This window comes from Lactuca virosa, chromosome 3 (assembly GCF_052849685.1).
Source record: "Lactuca virosa cultivar CGN04683 chromosome 3, Lactuca_virosa_CGN04683_v6, whole genome shotgun sequence".
Classification (NCBI taxonomy): domain Eukaryota; kingdom Viridiplantae; phylum Streptophyta; class Magnoliopsida; order Asterales; family Asteraceae; genus Lactuca; species Lactuca virosa.
In genome coordinates this window covers 41,417,003-41,432,654 of record NC_136428.1, presented here as the reverse complement: position 1 = coordinate 41,432,654, position 15,652 = coordinate 41,417,003, and the positions used below count along the sequence as shown (strand labels likewise).

Here is a 15,652-nt window from a genome sequence, read left to right as displayed (position 1 = left end):
AAACACATTGAAATTAATACCCATTTTGTTTGAGAGAAAGTCTCCAAAGGCCGAGTGCACATCTTACATGTCCCTTCTCGCTATCAAATAACTGACATATTCACTAAAGGCATGTCAAAAGTTTTATATGATTTTTGTTTACAACAATCGACTGAGCATTCTTCTACCTCCGACTTTGATTTAGGGGGTGTGTTAGGCATATGTATATTATACAATAATTGTTATATTAGGATCGATCTTATTATTAATAAGTTAGGAAGGTTTCCTTGTACATGCAATCCAGCAACTCATGTATAAATATACTCACAACTAACGAGAGAGGCACGCATTGAGTTTAATAAGATTACAAAGTTGATAAAGTAGCAACATCCAAATAATTAAATAAGGAGATGAATATAGGCCTCATAGGTCACTATAAGCAAAGTGTAAATTCCATTATATTAGATATATCTTCTTCAGAAAAGGATCATATAATTGAAATTTACATTTACATGTAAATCCTGAAAATGATAAATGAAATCTCATTAAGATTCCTTCATTAGCTTTCCAAAGATCATGTTGCATGTTCACAACTCTTGTCCTTTTTACTTGAAATTTATGAAGTGTCGAAGCACTTTCAATGACTACTTTATCTACTTTTAATGGGGATCAATACATTAGTTGAAAGAAAAACTTAAGAAAGAAGGAACAAAACAAAGAAAACATGATTGTAAAATAAATTTAGATTGTTCGACATTTCAGTGTGCCATCTACCAAAAATCGTCCTCTCATATTTAATTAAAAGGTATCCTAGTTCTTTTGTGAACATCCTTGGAAGCATGGGTAGTTTCATAGAAACTAATAAAGCACTGAGGAGAAAAATTAAATTTTTTATGGTATAGTACATGATCAGTAACTATACGCAATGATGGTACTGTGCTAGATGCTCGTGGGTTGTGGGAGCACTTGCTTACGATAAGTAGCTAAAGCCCATATTGGGAAAATATCCCTGTAAAGTGCATAGTGCAAGGTACATGTTTTCTTGAAAGCTCCGGTTGATTCCTACATTATGCAGTTTTCAAGTAATTAGCAAATACAAGAACCACCCACAAATTGATATTGTAACTTGGTTAGCACTCTATATATTATTTAATATCATCAGGTTCTTAGTATCTCATTTAATTTGATTGAAAATTAGAGGGATTTATGTTTAACCCATGATTTGTTGGGTTATTCATCATGTATTGGAGATGCCATTAACCATAAAACTAAGAGTACCCATAATGGATGAAACTTTATAGAGTTTAATGGAATGACACATAATCATTCCTAATTTCATACAACTTTACCATTTTTCTCAAAAATGCATTGAACTATACAAAACATATTTTTATAAAACTAAAACCATTTATTTGTTAATATTAGAAAATTTTTATGTTTCTCATTAAAGAGTTTAATGACCATTAAACTCCATATCCATTATTATTGAGTTTAATACAATGAATGTAAACTAGACATTCCATCTCATCTAATCATTCAATTAAATTATTTATATTGGATGTTCTAACTTTATGGTTAGCATTACCTGTTGTGGAAAATCACCATTTTCCATCTGGGAATTAATCAACAACTTGGCTGCTCTGTGTAAAGGTGTTGGATCTCTCTCTTCCTATACAATTGAAGACATGAATGTATTAGAATACAAATATAAATGACAAGATAATGTAACTAATTGATATGATATGAATTTTTTTCAAAATAAGAACTGACCTGCCTAGAATGAATCAGTCCCATCATAGCCCATGCAGTTTGTACCAAATTGGACCTTCCTCCTTCTAGACCTACATATGTCTGTTTATAAAGTAACCACGGAGATGAAACTAAGTATACTAAGCCATGCTTAAACGTGTATAATGTGACATGATTAAAATGGATCGATATTTTTTAATAATAGGAAACTTGTCTTCTTGACTTATTACCTTTTCAGAGCAAGATCTGTAACTTTCTCCCCAACCACCATCCTCTCTCTGTGTTTTCAACAGAAAATTGACAGCTTTGCGGATTGAGTGACAATTTTCATGTGTCTTCCCAATTGCTGCCAGTCCTCCAAGAGCCCACCAGGTACTGTATATGAAACACACACCCCACTCTCCATACCTAAAATCCATGGATCTTTAAGTTAGAAAAATAAGAATAGAAATGTCATTTCAACAGTTTCAAGAATTTTGACTTTGATGCTGAAAGGAGAAATAAACCATGAACCATCTGGCATTTGCATTTTCTCTAGGTATCCACATGCATCTGTAAAAAAACTATCTATTTCTTCCCTCCTATATTCGGGATACAACTTCCTAAATAAAACGAGGGTCTGCATTGCTGATGATGTGCATTCTACATACCTGGTCCACAGTCATGATAAGTCTCTTGAAGTTGAAATTATATAGTATGATTGGTAATCAGAGAAAACATGTAAGTAGTAAACAATATTTGAGTCTTACTCATGCTCAATGACAACGTCCTCAAAGAATTCTGTAGGATTGAGAATCTAAATTGGAATCGAAGTTCAATAAGTAAGGAATCATAACGAACACATACTGTTGTGAAATACGAAGGATCCGAATAGACTTAAATAATATTAGCTCAATGCGGAATGGGATAAAAAATTATCAAAGCGTAATAATCACAACGAAATACGAATAAAATAAATAGAATAGAGACACAGGAATTTACGTGGAAACCCAAATCGGGAAAAAACCACGGGCGGAGGAAGCCGAGAAACAATTCATTATAATTTGCAGTGTTTACAGGGATTATGAAAGAGATTACAAATAGAATGAGAGGGCTAAAATATATATGGTGGTGTATTAGTATATATATATATATATATATATATATATATATATATATATATATATGTAATGTTTTACTATATATATATATTTTGATTGTTTGGGTTATATGTGGGTTAAATCTCTCTGGCTATTTATAGCCAAAGAGGAGAATACAAATCTAATATGAAAACAAAAATGCCGTCCAAAAATTGCTGCGCCTACAATCTTCAAATTCATATTGCATATTACTATACACATATAATAATGTCTGCACCTCCATTCCGTCCAATTTCATTTTCAATTTCAATTTCATATTAGATTACTATTCATAGTCAAACTATGAATAGTAAATGATAAGTTACGGAAATAACCCCTGAACTATTTACCACTTGCTAATTTTGGAGGCAACTTTTCCACACATACATTCAATAAAATGGAACAATTCAACAGCAAGTTACCTCCAACCATTTTGATGATCCTGCTGGTTCCCATCCTGATAGCCCACCGTTTTTGCTCTATATTATCATGAGCGTTAAAAAAAGGAACTTCTCAAGCTTCACAAGATTAACAATTTAGATATGTAAATTAATTATTTTATATTTTCTTTATATCCCCTTTATCTTTTCCAACATCTAGGTTTTCTTCAACAAAAATTTTCTACTAGTGTGTCCATGAAATGAAAGAGAGGAAAAGTAATATAAGAAATATATGCTTGCCTTTAAGGAAAGTATTACGTTTACAGCCTCACTAAGTTGCTGAGGCTCCATCTCTTTGCCGACAATTTCAAGGGGCATAATTGACAATAGAAGGCAACACTAAATATAGAAAGTAAGTAGATATTGAGAGGCTATTTTGTATTGTGTGATTATGTGTTTCTGAAAAAATATATATACAAATACCTTCAACCCTTCAGAAGTACAATCTACAACTTGCCATCCATGATCTTGATCAGAAAAGGTCCACGACCCTCTAGAAATATGGCGATACATGCTTTTAAAGTCATGAGAAGGATTGTCCTTAACCTACATAAAAATTGATCAAGGCCATGCATTAATCCACAATCACATATATATACTCGGTTTTATGTATAACTAGTAATCCAAGATATGCATAATAACTTTAATTTAGGCCTTAGAAACCTGGGAGGATTTAATAAAATTGTGTCCCTTCTTCAAGGTAGGGCCAATCTCGTGGGTCAAATCTGTAGCTAGCAAAGCTTGAATGGCAAGACTTGCATCCCATTGTTGACTGCCAAAACTCTATTTTGAAATGAAACCATCAAACTTTTGAATCGGAATGATCTAATTAAGTTAACCTAGCTATTGAACTATATAGCTTGCATCATTAAAAATATGTTTTTTGTGAGTAGGTAGTCTTGTATGACCTGCATTTTCATCCCATCCTCAGTAACCCATAAAAAATCTGGGATTCTGGCAAGGTGCTTTTTAAAGTAGTCCCCGTTTGGATCCTCAACCCAGCATGCAAGCATACACAAGGCCTGCACAGTTTGTTTAGAGGGGGGCATAAATACACATAACCATAAGAAGTACTTGTTAATATTTCTATGAATGTTTATGTGATTTTCTTTTCTCCTTACCTTCTCCACAGCACCAATTGTGATATATCGACTATTCTCATCTTCATAATGGATATGATCCATGGTTGTTTTGAGTGCTTTCTCCCGTAACTTGTGAAGAGGCCAACGAGTTAGGATTGGCTCAGTGAAAATGTAAAGACTGTCCCATATTAGATCTTGTAGTAAAGAATGAGGATAGTATAGGTCCTCCTGAGATATTAAGTTAGCATAGGCATATAAGAATTTAATAGATATAAACAAACAAATGAAGGAAGCAAGTAATTCACCTTTGCACACAAATGTCTTATACTAAACCAGGTGATTTGATCATAGGATTGTGTGTATAATTCTTCTCGTAATTGTAAAACCAAAGGACTGATTTGACCAACAAACCTCTTTCCGTATAAGTAAGACATCGGCATGTATACCAGTCGACAAAAACACCACATTTTTGCTGTATTTGGACAAACAAACTAGTAAGGGTGAACTTATCAACATTATACATGGTCATTGACATTCATTGATCTTGAAATCTGGTATGATGTAATCATGCATACATATTATTTTTTGGAAACAACACTCTATTAAAATAGGCAAGCATTGGCTAGCAAGAAACTAAACAATTACATTTTAGTAGCAACTATTGTACTCTTAACATGTGTCGATTATTATAGTTATTTTTAGTTATAGGTTAATTAGTTATAGTGGCTAAAGTTAGTTAACCCAAGTAGTAACTGCTAATATGAAAATGTGTGAATTGTTGACTTTATTGTGTACCTATATATAAGTGTATGTATCTCTATAACATGGTGTCAAGTTAATAAAAGTATATGTTATTGTGTAAAGCAATCATCTTTTGCATACTTTGATTGAGGAAATTTTCATGTATAAAAATCATTGATTTACACAATAACACATACTTTTAGTAATAGTTATATTTTAAGATCAAGTCCAACAAAGCAATATCAGAGCCATGTTCATGGTTCTAGATTAGTGGATATTCGTGACTTTTGACGATGCTCTCGATAGTCAAGTACAAAATGGATGGTATGTTGTTGTTGAAGAAGAAATATGTTGTGCACCTTATATATTGTGTTTGTGTGAGAAAAAACCCGAAAGGAAATATCATGAGCAATATTAATGATGAGTTTTAGGATTTTATAATGAATCCTAATGAAGATAGTGATATGTTAGAGATTGTTGTAAAGAAAAACATTATGGAAAATGGTAGTTTTTGCATTGTTTATTTGTGACAAAGAGAAGTTGTCCACATGTTTTGGAAGGTGTGAGTGTAATTTTAATTTGGGATGTGACCGTTCTAAGGTTAATAGTATCCTTATGCTTCAAGACACAAGTTTGAGAAGCACAAAGAGTCATTCACATACATGTACAAATTATTCACATAACCAAAAACACACAATGCTCGTATGGTTTTAGGATTAAAAAGAAATGTTATGGTCATGATAAGAATATACAAAAGGTGAAGCATGTAGTATAAGATAGTTGTTATGGCCATGATAATGAGCATGTAGTGGAATTCAACGATGGTTGTTGTGCTAAAGTGAGTCATTGTGGACAAGAGAAGAACGACGAGTGTTGTGTTAATAATGTTGACGAGGTACATGATCATGATGATGTACATGGATGAAGTATATATAATGGATCACAAATGACTATTACTAAGGATGGTATTAAATTTCAACAAGAGAGTGCAAATGATGATACCAATCAGATGGGATATAATTGACCAAGTTGCATCTTCATTTACAAAATCATTAAAGGTTGGATACTTACCAACAATTCTAATTAAACTAGGTGTTGTTAAAGTATATATTAAGGGGGAATGTTGAAGCGTATTAGATAGTTATTATAGTATAGGGATTAGAGTGTAAATATATTTATTATATATCCCTCTTGTATTACACGTTATTGACAACAACCACAATTACAATTATGTCTTCTCCGCAACTGAGAAAACATCACACTACTCCCACAAGTTTCCGTTTACTCTCTCTTCCCAACTATGGCTTTTGGAAAATTATGATCCAACCGTTTCTTGTTACCAATAACCTCTTTGGCTATATTGACGAATCGATTCCTTGTCCCAACCCTACCCTACCACCGGCAAAAAAAAGTAACCATCGTCGAACCCCAACCAAATCCCTAATATGTTGTCTGGTTAGCCAATGATGACCATGTACGCATGCTCCTACTATCCACCATCTCCGAATCAGCCTATCCCCATGCACAAGGTACAACTTTAAAAGATCTTTGGCTTTCTCTACATTGAGCCTATGCCCCTCAGTCGTCTTCTAGCAAATTTACACTCAAAACTCAGCTTCTCAAAATGGAGATGAAACCTGAAGAAACTCTCTCTACCTATCTCTTATGTGCTCAGGAATACTCCGATGCCCTAGCCAATATTGGTTAACCAATCAAAGAAAAAGATCTAGTCATGCTCGTTATCTCTGGTCTACGTGAGGAATACAACGACTTTAAATCAACCATCCTTGCTCGAAAAGCAACTACTTCTTTTCAAGAACTTCATGGTCTTCTTGCAGACCATGAATTTATGGTAAAAAAAACTCTTCCCACAATTGCACCTATCCAAGAATCTGCAACCACCTCATCAACCCGTTCCCTTCCTACCACTACTACTATATCTCCTGATCAAATGCAAGCCCTTCAACAGCTGGTTGCTCAACTCGGTTTTCAACTTCACCCAGCTCCAACCACACCTGCCACCCCCAGGCTTTCTATACTAACTGACCTTCATCCTCTCGAGGTCGTGGGTCCAACAACCGTTGTGGCAAAGGCAACTCTAACTCCTCATCAGGTGGTACTAGAACTCAATTACCTTGGGCTTCCACTCAAGACATTGGAACATGTAATCGATGTGGCATCAGCCACATCCCCTCCCAATGCCCTAAACATGACTCTACCACTATCCGCCGGCGCGCCCACAACCATCAGCTAACTTCGCAGAAAATCATTCCGAAATTGCCACCTGGCTAACTGACACAGGCTCCAATAATCATGTCTTTCATGATCTCTCATCTATTGACAGTCATACACCTTACTTTGGTGAAGATGCTCTTCATGTCAGCAATGGTACATGTTTACCAATTCTTCATATTGATTCTACTCGTTTTCACTCTCCTTTAAAAATGTTTTCCTTACCCAATATTCTTTATGTTCCAGAAATTAAAAAGAACCTTCTTTATGTTCAAAATTTTTGTCTAGATAATGATGTCTTCTTTGAATATCACTCTTCTTTTTTTGCTATTAAGGATATACTACCAAAACTACCCTCCTCACGGGTCCAAGTAACAATGGGCTCTACTGCATTCGTCTTCCTTCTTTTCAGTGTCTTCCCAAAGTTGCATTCACCACCACTAAACCCCCTTATGACATTTGGCATCAACAGCTAGGCCATCCTTATCCATAACTTTTAAAATTTATGTGTTCTCAGTATTTTCTTCCAGTTTCTAGAAAAACTTCAGTTTCCTTTTGTAATTCATGTCATGTTGGAAAATCATCCAAATTTCAGTTGCCCACGTCTACTTTTACAAGTAATTTTTTTTAGATCTTATTGTGTGCGATGTTTTGGGTCCTGCACATGTGACCTCGTCTGATGGTCACAACTATTTTTTGCTATGTGTTGATGATTTCTCTTGCTTTATGTGGATTTTTCCTCTTAAACGAAAATCGGATGTGTTTAATGTGTTTAAACAATTTCTCACCACTACTGTGATAACTCGAAAATTTCTACCTCGTAAGTCAATTCAATCAATCGAAAGTCAGACTTGTTTCTATTGCCTTTATGTTGTGTTAAGGGTATGTTTCAGAGTTTCTAAGCCTAGTACACTTAAGGATTGTGTGTTAGGAAGTATTCACTTGAGTTCTATGAGTTGCAATCAAGCCGGAATCACCATCAAAATGAGTTCACGGCCGTGAACCCTCACTTGGCCGTGAACTACTCATATATATAAGAGATTGGTCCATTTTTCTTCATTTCTCCAAACTCTAGCCGTGAACATCCCTTTCTCTCTCAACTATCTTCAACCGTGAACACTCCAAAGGCTTCCAATAAGTAAGTATCTCATCTATCTTCTTAATGTTCATTAGAAACAGTAGATTCCACCCTTGAAACAACACTTCAATGCATAATCTTCAAGAGTTCACGACAGACAGTAGGATGTGTGTTTTCCGCTTCATTTCCTGTTCCTTGTTTGGTTGTGGGCTTAGAGCAGATTCACCCAGTCTATTATCTATTCGATATTGATATATATATATATATATATATATATATATATATATATATATATATATATATATATATATATATATATATATATATATATATATATATATATATATATATATATATCATGTATACACCAAGTAATCATAGGGAGTAACAGGTATGGGTCAGGTCATAACATACTTTTCGGATAGAACATTAAGTAGGTGAAACTAGAAACTTATCTATAAAAGGTTTGATACGCTTTATTAAACAAGTATAACTTAAAGGACCTTAAATGGTTAATTCTCTAATACCTTATTTTATACATCAAGGTTATATATAATTAATATCCGATAGGCAGTGGAATGTGTGCTTTCCGCCTTACTTCCTGTTCCTTGTTTGGTTGTGGGCTTAGGGCAGATTCACACATTCAACTGTCCGTTCAATATTAGATTATATATAGCTAGTATAAACTAAGTGATTATAGAAGGAATTATTGTGGTTACCATTTTTACTAAAGGAAATATATGATTTTCTTAAGGAATGTTTTCATCAAATATAAAGGAACTATTACAGTTAACTCCGTAAGTACCAAATGAATACGCCAGGGTTATATACAATGAAGATCTAACAAACAATGGGATGTGTGACTTCCGCCTCATTTCATGTTCCTTGTTTGGTTGTGGGCTTAGGGCAGATTTACACAATCGATTGTCTGTTTACTCTGGGTTTTATATAGCTTGTATCCATTTAGTACTCATAGAAGGAATTGTAGAGTCATTTTTACTTATCATTCATCACATCAGAAAATATAGGATTTTCTGAAGGAACAGATGAACTTTTCTAAAAAGAACTTATAGTATACATTTTATCACTAAAATAATTATGAACTCACCAGCTTAAATGCTGATCTACTCTTTCAAAATAACTTGTATTCTCAGGAAACTAGTAGACAGGTACGCGCACTGGGATTCAGAAGATGGAGCATATAGCTTAATGTCTTATTTTGTTATTTACTTTGGAGTCAATATTTTGTGAATCTAACACATTGTAAACACTTTATTATTTATACAATGGTCGTTGTTACTTTGATTACTATGATGCATGTGTTGTGATACTGAACATGACGTCCTCCACCCCCGAACGTTTACGCCGTTCCGTTTTGGGGGTGTGACAACTACTAAAGGATAGTTTTCCACAAAACTTAAGTCTGTTCAAACCGAATGAAGGGGTGAAGCTTGAAAATTAACTCAGTTCTTTAGCTCCCTTGGTATTTTCCATCGTCTCTCTTGACCTCATATAAGTGAACAAAATGACTTGGTAGAGAGGCGTCACCGTCATGTTGTTGAGATCGGGATGACGTTACTTTCTCAATCTAGCGTTCCAAATACCTTTTTGCATTTTGCCTTTGACATTGTGGTCTATCTAATCAACCGTATGTCGTCTCGAACTCCCTCTCACATATCCCCCTTTGAGCACCTCTTTAAGCACCAGCCCGACTACTCCTTCCTCAAAGTTTTTGGGAGTCAATACTTTCCTCACGTTCGGGATTACAATCCATATAAAATGGACTTCCGGTCTATCTCGTGTGTCTTTCTTGGATAAGTTCCTCTTACCATGGGTATTGATGTCTTGATTCAACCTATGACAAGTTGTATATCTCTTGGCATGTCCGATTTCATGAGAGCTTCTTCTCATTCTTGGCACCAAAACATGTGCTACTTACAACCCCCCCACCTCCAACCCATATGTTTCCATCTATCCATCTCATGTTTGTCCTAACACCTCACCACTAAACACTACACAAACATCTTCATCACCATCATATGACTTATCAGTTGCCACGCCTACTTCTGCTGAACCAGTAGCTGCTAGCGTCCCACTTGCCACCCCCTTTCGCATATACGAACGCCAGCGCAGTAAACCACCTACTCATGACCCAAATTCACCACCCATACCACCTTCTATCGAGATCTCTTACACTTGCCTTCGCCCTTCTAACCTTCATCAAAAACCGAAGAAAACAACTCGGTTTAACCCATCGACATTTCATACATCTACTTCCTATGAACAAGAACCTACCACCTTCTTAATTGATGTTAAAAACCCTAATTGGCAGCAGCCGATGGATGATGAGTATGCTACACTAATCCGGAATGGCACATGGACACTTGTTGTAACGCCCCAAATTTCAAATACAAATAGTATCTTAACATGGTCTCAAAAAGATCTAAAATTCGAAAATTTAAATATTGATGTCATTATTATTAATAATAGCGGAAGCAAATAGAAATTTAAATAAACACTTGGTGCGTTACGACCTCCTCAAAACTTGTCGCCTTCTTCAAGACTGAGCTTTATTCTTTCCATTCCCGCTGCCACTTGCCACATTATTTCCTGGGTTGCGTGCATTTTAAGATTCTAATGGGTAAGCCTAGGGCCTAGTGAGTTCGTGGTTTTCATGCATATTGACGTCAATAAAATAAAAACAAATGCAACAATTTATCAAATATAATTCTTTTCATTTCTTTCCACCCTTGGTGACACATTAGGGAACTACTGTCATTTCCAGGGAACAAGTCCCTCCGCCGGGCACAACAAATATGCTTACGGCTAATTAATCAGAGCGTAAGCTCTCCGCCGCGTACTGACACCCTGTACGACGACTAATAATAAGACCGTGTAGTTAATACACATGTTCCCTATATATATGTCACCCACCCTTTTCACCATTTTACATGAAATAGTTCATAAAATTCACACAAATATTCATAGCAATAACGAAGGTAACATGTAATTGCAAATAAATTAGAATCAACTTTTCATGCAAGCAACCACAAAATTCATACGAAACTCACATTGTTGGCGTTAGGTTTTAACCAAAGCTTGTCACGCTACACGCACCCTGCATTTAACCAACATATTTTCTAAGGCTCACTTCTAGAAAACACTCTATGCGATCATTTTGGTTCAACCGTCCATATGTCTCATCCAACCAAATAATAGTTATAATTCTTTTTTTGTAATATATATTGCAATACTTTCTTTTAGAAATAATACTTTAATATGAATAAGAAAATAACTCCAAACTAAACTAAAATGTTTTTATGACACCATTCGGTAACTTCCAAAAATATTTTTAACCATACAATATAAAAGTACATATGTATTCATTTTCATAACTTCAATTTAATCAGCAAGTTTATATAACTCACAGGCTAGATCTGTAATTCTTGATTTCTTTGATGATAGCCAAAAATAAATAAAACTGAAAGTTAAGCGTTAAAAATGTATTTCTTGTATAATTGGAATAATAAAACGTCCATAAAATGATAAAAGTATGAACAGTGACCTTCAACCATTCACCCATATTGCCCGGTTGATTAAATAAAGCATATTTGACTTTCATTAGATGGATTGTACCAAGACCCGTAACTGCTTCTTCTTCACCCGAAAAAAAACATTTTATTTTCTGCCATTTTTAAAATATACTGAAGTTTGATTTTTCTCAAAACGATATCAAATAATTTAATAAAAATCACCATTGTTTATCTCCACTTTTGTCTATCAATAATCCATAAACAATTATTTAAATTTCGCTCCATAACAGAGTGGATAAAACAACTATTGTAAAAAAAATGTTTCTTATAAATCTTGTCGATTTTGGTACTACTTGGATGAAACTGATAAAAGAGGTCGAACCAAAACACGTTTAGCAGCCATATTAATCTATCTAAGCAACTACATCAAGCTTAAATCGAATAATCATACCTTAATTTCAAGAAAAACTCCGAAAATCTTCAAGGATTTCCACATCCTATTTCTCCCTTGATTCTCAGTCGATTGTTGCAATTCCAGTGGGATTTCCACCAGAAATTTCGAGCGCCATATATTGCCTAAGGTTTCATTAGTTACTATCCCCTCAGTTGCTCGAATTTATTGCCTACTCATGGATGACGGTTTGACGGTTTCTAGATATAATACCTCATAATTTGCATATAATTAACCCATTAATTTTGAACTAATCATTTTTTTATATTAATATAATCTGATTATATATATTATATATTTTTATTTTGACACGAGTTATTACAAACTTTGCCCCTTAGAAAAAATTCGTCCTCGGAATTTTGAATTAAGCAAATAAATGAGGGTATTTAGTCTTCATATCTCGCTCGGTTTCCCATGTTGCATCTGAACCTTTATGATACTTCCACTAAACTTTCCCCAGCGGTATCTCCACATTCCTTAACTTTCTGACCTTTCGATCTATAATTGCGACAGGTTCTTTAGTATATCGTAGCTTCTCATCAACCTTAATTTCTTGAAGTGGCACTTCCATGGCGGCATCCGCTAGACACTTCTTTAGATTAGAGACGTGGAACGTGCTATGAATGCCATGCATTTCCCTAATCGCCTGGATTTTGTCGGTAGTTTGTTGAACAAGTTCAGGTCCAGCCAATTGTTTCTCCCCCACCTCATTCCAACATAATGGAGTTCTACACTTCCTACCATATAGAGCCTCATATGGTGCGACTTTTATACTTGCATGATAGCTATTGTTGTAGGCCAACTTAATTAACGGCAAATGAGTTTCCCAAGACCCTCCAAAATCAATAACACAAGACCGTAACATATCTTCCAACGTCTGTATTGTTCGTTCACTTTGCCCATCTGTTTGCGGATGGTATGTCGTGCTCAATTTTACTCGAGTACCCATTTCTCGCTGGAAGCCACCCCAAAATGTCGACGTAAAGCGACTATCCCGATCTAAAACAAAAGACAATGGAACTCCATGTAGTTTTACTATCTCGTCAATGTACAACTTAGCTAACCTTTCCAACGGGTACATCTCCTTGATCGGGAGGAAGTGCGCCGATTTGGTTAATCTATCCATAACTACCCAAATCGCGTCATAACCTTTCGGTTTCCTTGGTAACTTAGTCACAAAGTCCATTGTGATGTGATCCCATTTCCACATTGGAATCTCCATTGACTGTAACTGACCGTAAGGCCTTTGGTGCTCAGCTTTCACCTTCAAGCACGTCAAACACCTTTCAACAAAATAGGCTATATCCTTTTTCATCCCTGGCCACAAGTAAGATTTTCGTAAGTCCTGATACATCTTGTTTGTTCCTGGATAGATAGAGTACTTCGACATGTGTGCCTCCTTGAGAAGTAATTTACGCACATCACCCACTCGTGGTAGCCAAACCCTTCCCTGGAAGCACTTCAAGCCATGACTATCCTTTTCCAATGATTGTATTACTCCCACCACTCTTTCACTTTTCCACCTCTCTTCCTTCGAGGCCTCCTCCTGACTCTTTCTCAAATCATCTAGTAAGCTAGTGGTTACATTAATCTTCATCATCCGAATCTTAGGTGGTTCTCTTCTTTCCTTGCGACTTAGTGCACCAGCTACAACATTTGCCTTCCCTGGATGATACAATATTTCACAATTGTAATCATTTAATAGCTCAATCCACCGTTGTTGTCTCATGTTCAAATCTTTCTGATCAAACAAGTATTTCAGACTCTTGTGATCAGTGAAGATCTGACACCTTTTCCCATACAAATAGTGTCTCCAAATCTTTAAAGCAAACACTACTGCGGCCAACTCCATATCATGTGTTGGGTATTTACGCTCGTGAACCTTTAACTGTCGTGAGGCATAAGCAATCACCTTACCATTTTGCATCAAAACACACCCGAAGCCTAACTTGGATGCATCACTATAAACAACAAAGCCATCATTGCCTTCTGGTAATGATAATACTGGTGCATTTCTAAGCCAGTCTCAAAGCCTCTTCCCACTGGTTCCTCTCTGTACCTCGGCGATAGTCCCTTATTTGAAAATTTGGTTCGGTATCGTAAAGTGGTTGGTGCATTACAGTATGTCACCTTGTCTAGACCAGACATCACCTATGCAGTTAACAAAGTCTGTCACTTTATGAATTCCCTAACTAACAACCATTGGTATGCTGTCAAACGAATCCTTCGATATCTCAATGGCACCAGTAACTTTGGTCTGCACCTCACACCCTCATGTGACAACACCATCCATGCTTATGGAGATGTGAAATCCCATCTGGTTACTGCTTATTCTGATGCTGATTGGGTTGGTTGTCAAGATGACCGTCGATCCACCGGGGGTTATGTCATATATCTTGGTTCCAATTTAGTTTCTTGGTCATCAAGAAACAGAAGACTGTCTCTTGATTATCTACTGAGGCTGAATGCAAAGCTCTAGCCGACACTGTTGCTGAAGTTATTTGGCTTGCAACACTATTACGAAATCTATGCATTCCGGTAACCAAAGCACCGTTATTGTGGTGTGATAATCTTGGTGCCACTTATTTATCCGCTAATCCTGTGTTCCATGCACGTATGAAGCATTTTTTAGGTCGATTTTCACTTTGAAAGAGAAAGGGTTGCTGCCAAAAAGCTCTCAGTACAGTTTATATCCATAGATGACCATATTGCTGATATATTTACTAAGCCATTATCTTCACAAAGATTTGAAGGGTTACGATCCAAGCTACAAGTCCTTACCTGGCCTTAGCTTGTGGGGGAATATAGATAGTTATTATGGTATAGGGATTAGAGTGTAAATATATGTGTTATATACCCCTCTTGTATTACACATTAATGATAACAATAACAGTTACAATTCCGATTAAGCACAATCTAGACTTTTAACATGTTTCGGTTATGGTAGTTATTTTTAGTTATAGGTTATTTAGTTAAGGTGGTTAAAGTTAGTTATGCTAAGTAGTAACCACCAACTTCAACAAGAGAGTGCAAATGATGATACCAATCAGATGCGAAGTATAAGTGACCAAGTTCAAGTTGCATCTTTGTTTACTAAAGCATTAAAGGTTGGATGTTTTATGAAGAAGTATAATTAAACTAAGTGTTGTAAAAGTCTAGCTTAGTGGGGGATGTTGAAGCATAATCTAGATTTTTAACATGTTTTGGTTTTTGGTTGTTATTTTAGTTATGGTGGTTAAAGTTAGTCAA

The 15,652-nt window shown here is 35.6% G+C and overlaps 1 protein-coding gene across 4 annotated transcripts in view; it reads right to left on the bottom strand.

Annotated features, from left to right (window-relative positions):
* Positions 1 to 552: 552 nt before the first annotated feature.
* LOC145165533 (beta-amyrin synthase 2-like) overlaps positions 553 to 15,652 on the bottom strand; it is a 29,061-nt gene continuing 13,961 nt past the window's right edge. For 2 of the 4 annotated variants that reach the window (XM_079084265.1, XM_079084264.1), the window contains exons 7-19: positions 4,674 to 4,840; positions 4,408 to 4,596; positions 4,195 to 4,308; positions 3,950 to 4,069; positions 3,710 to 3,832; positions 3,527 to 3,625; positions 3,269 to 3,325; positions 2,478 to 2,524; positions 2,235 to 2,378; positions 1,959 to 2,136; positions 1,750 to 1,830; positions 1,565 to 1,648; positions 553 to 1,041 (exon numbers count right to left, since the gene is read on the bottom strand). In XM_079084265.1, coding sequence (XP_078940391.1) covers positions 919 to 1,041; positions 1,565 to 1,648; positions 1,750 to 1,830; positions 1,959 to 2,136; positions 2,235 to 2,378; positions 2,478 to 2,524; positions 3,269 to 3,325; positions 3,527 to 3,625; positions 3,710 to 3,832; positions 3,950 to 4,069; positions 4,195 to 4,308; positions 4,408 to 4,596; positions 4,674 to 4,840 — 1,526 coding nt within the window. In that variant the 3' untranslated portion in view covers positions 553 to 918. Of the gene's footprint in view, positions 1,042 to 1,564; positions 1,649 to 1,749; positions 1,831 to 1,958; positions 2,137 to 2,234; positions 2,379 to 2,477; positions 2,525 to 3,268; positions 3,326 to 3,526; positions 3,626 to 3,709; positions 3,833 to 3,949; positions 4,070 to 4,194; positions 4,309 to 4,407; positions 4,597 to 4,673; positions 4,841 to 15,652 lie in introns of those variants that run through there. The other 2 variants (XM_079084266.1, XR_013740106.1) reach the window with 2 other exon arrangements.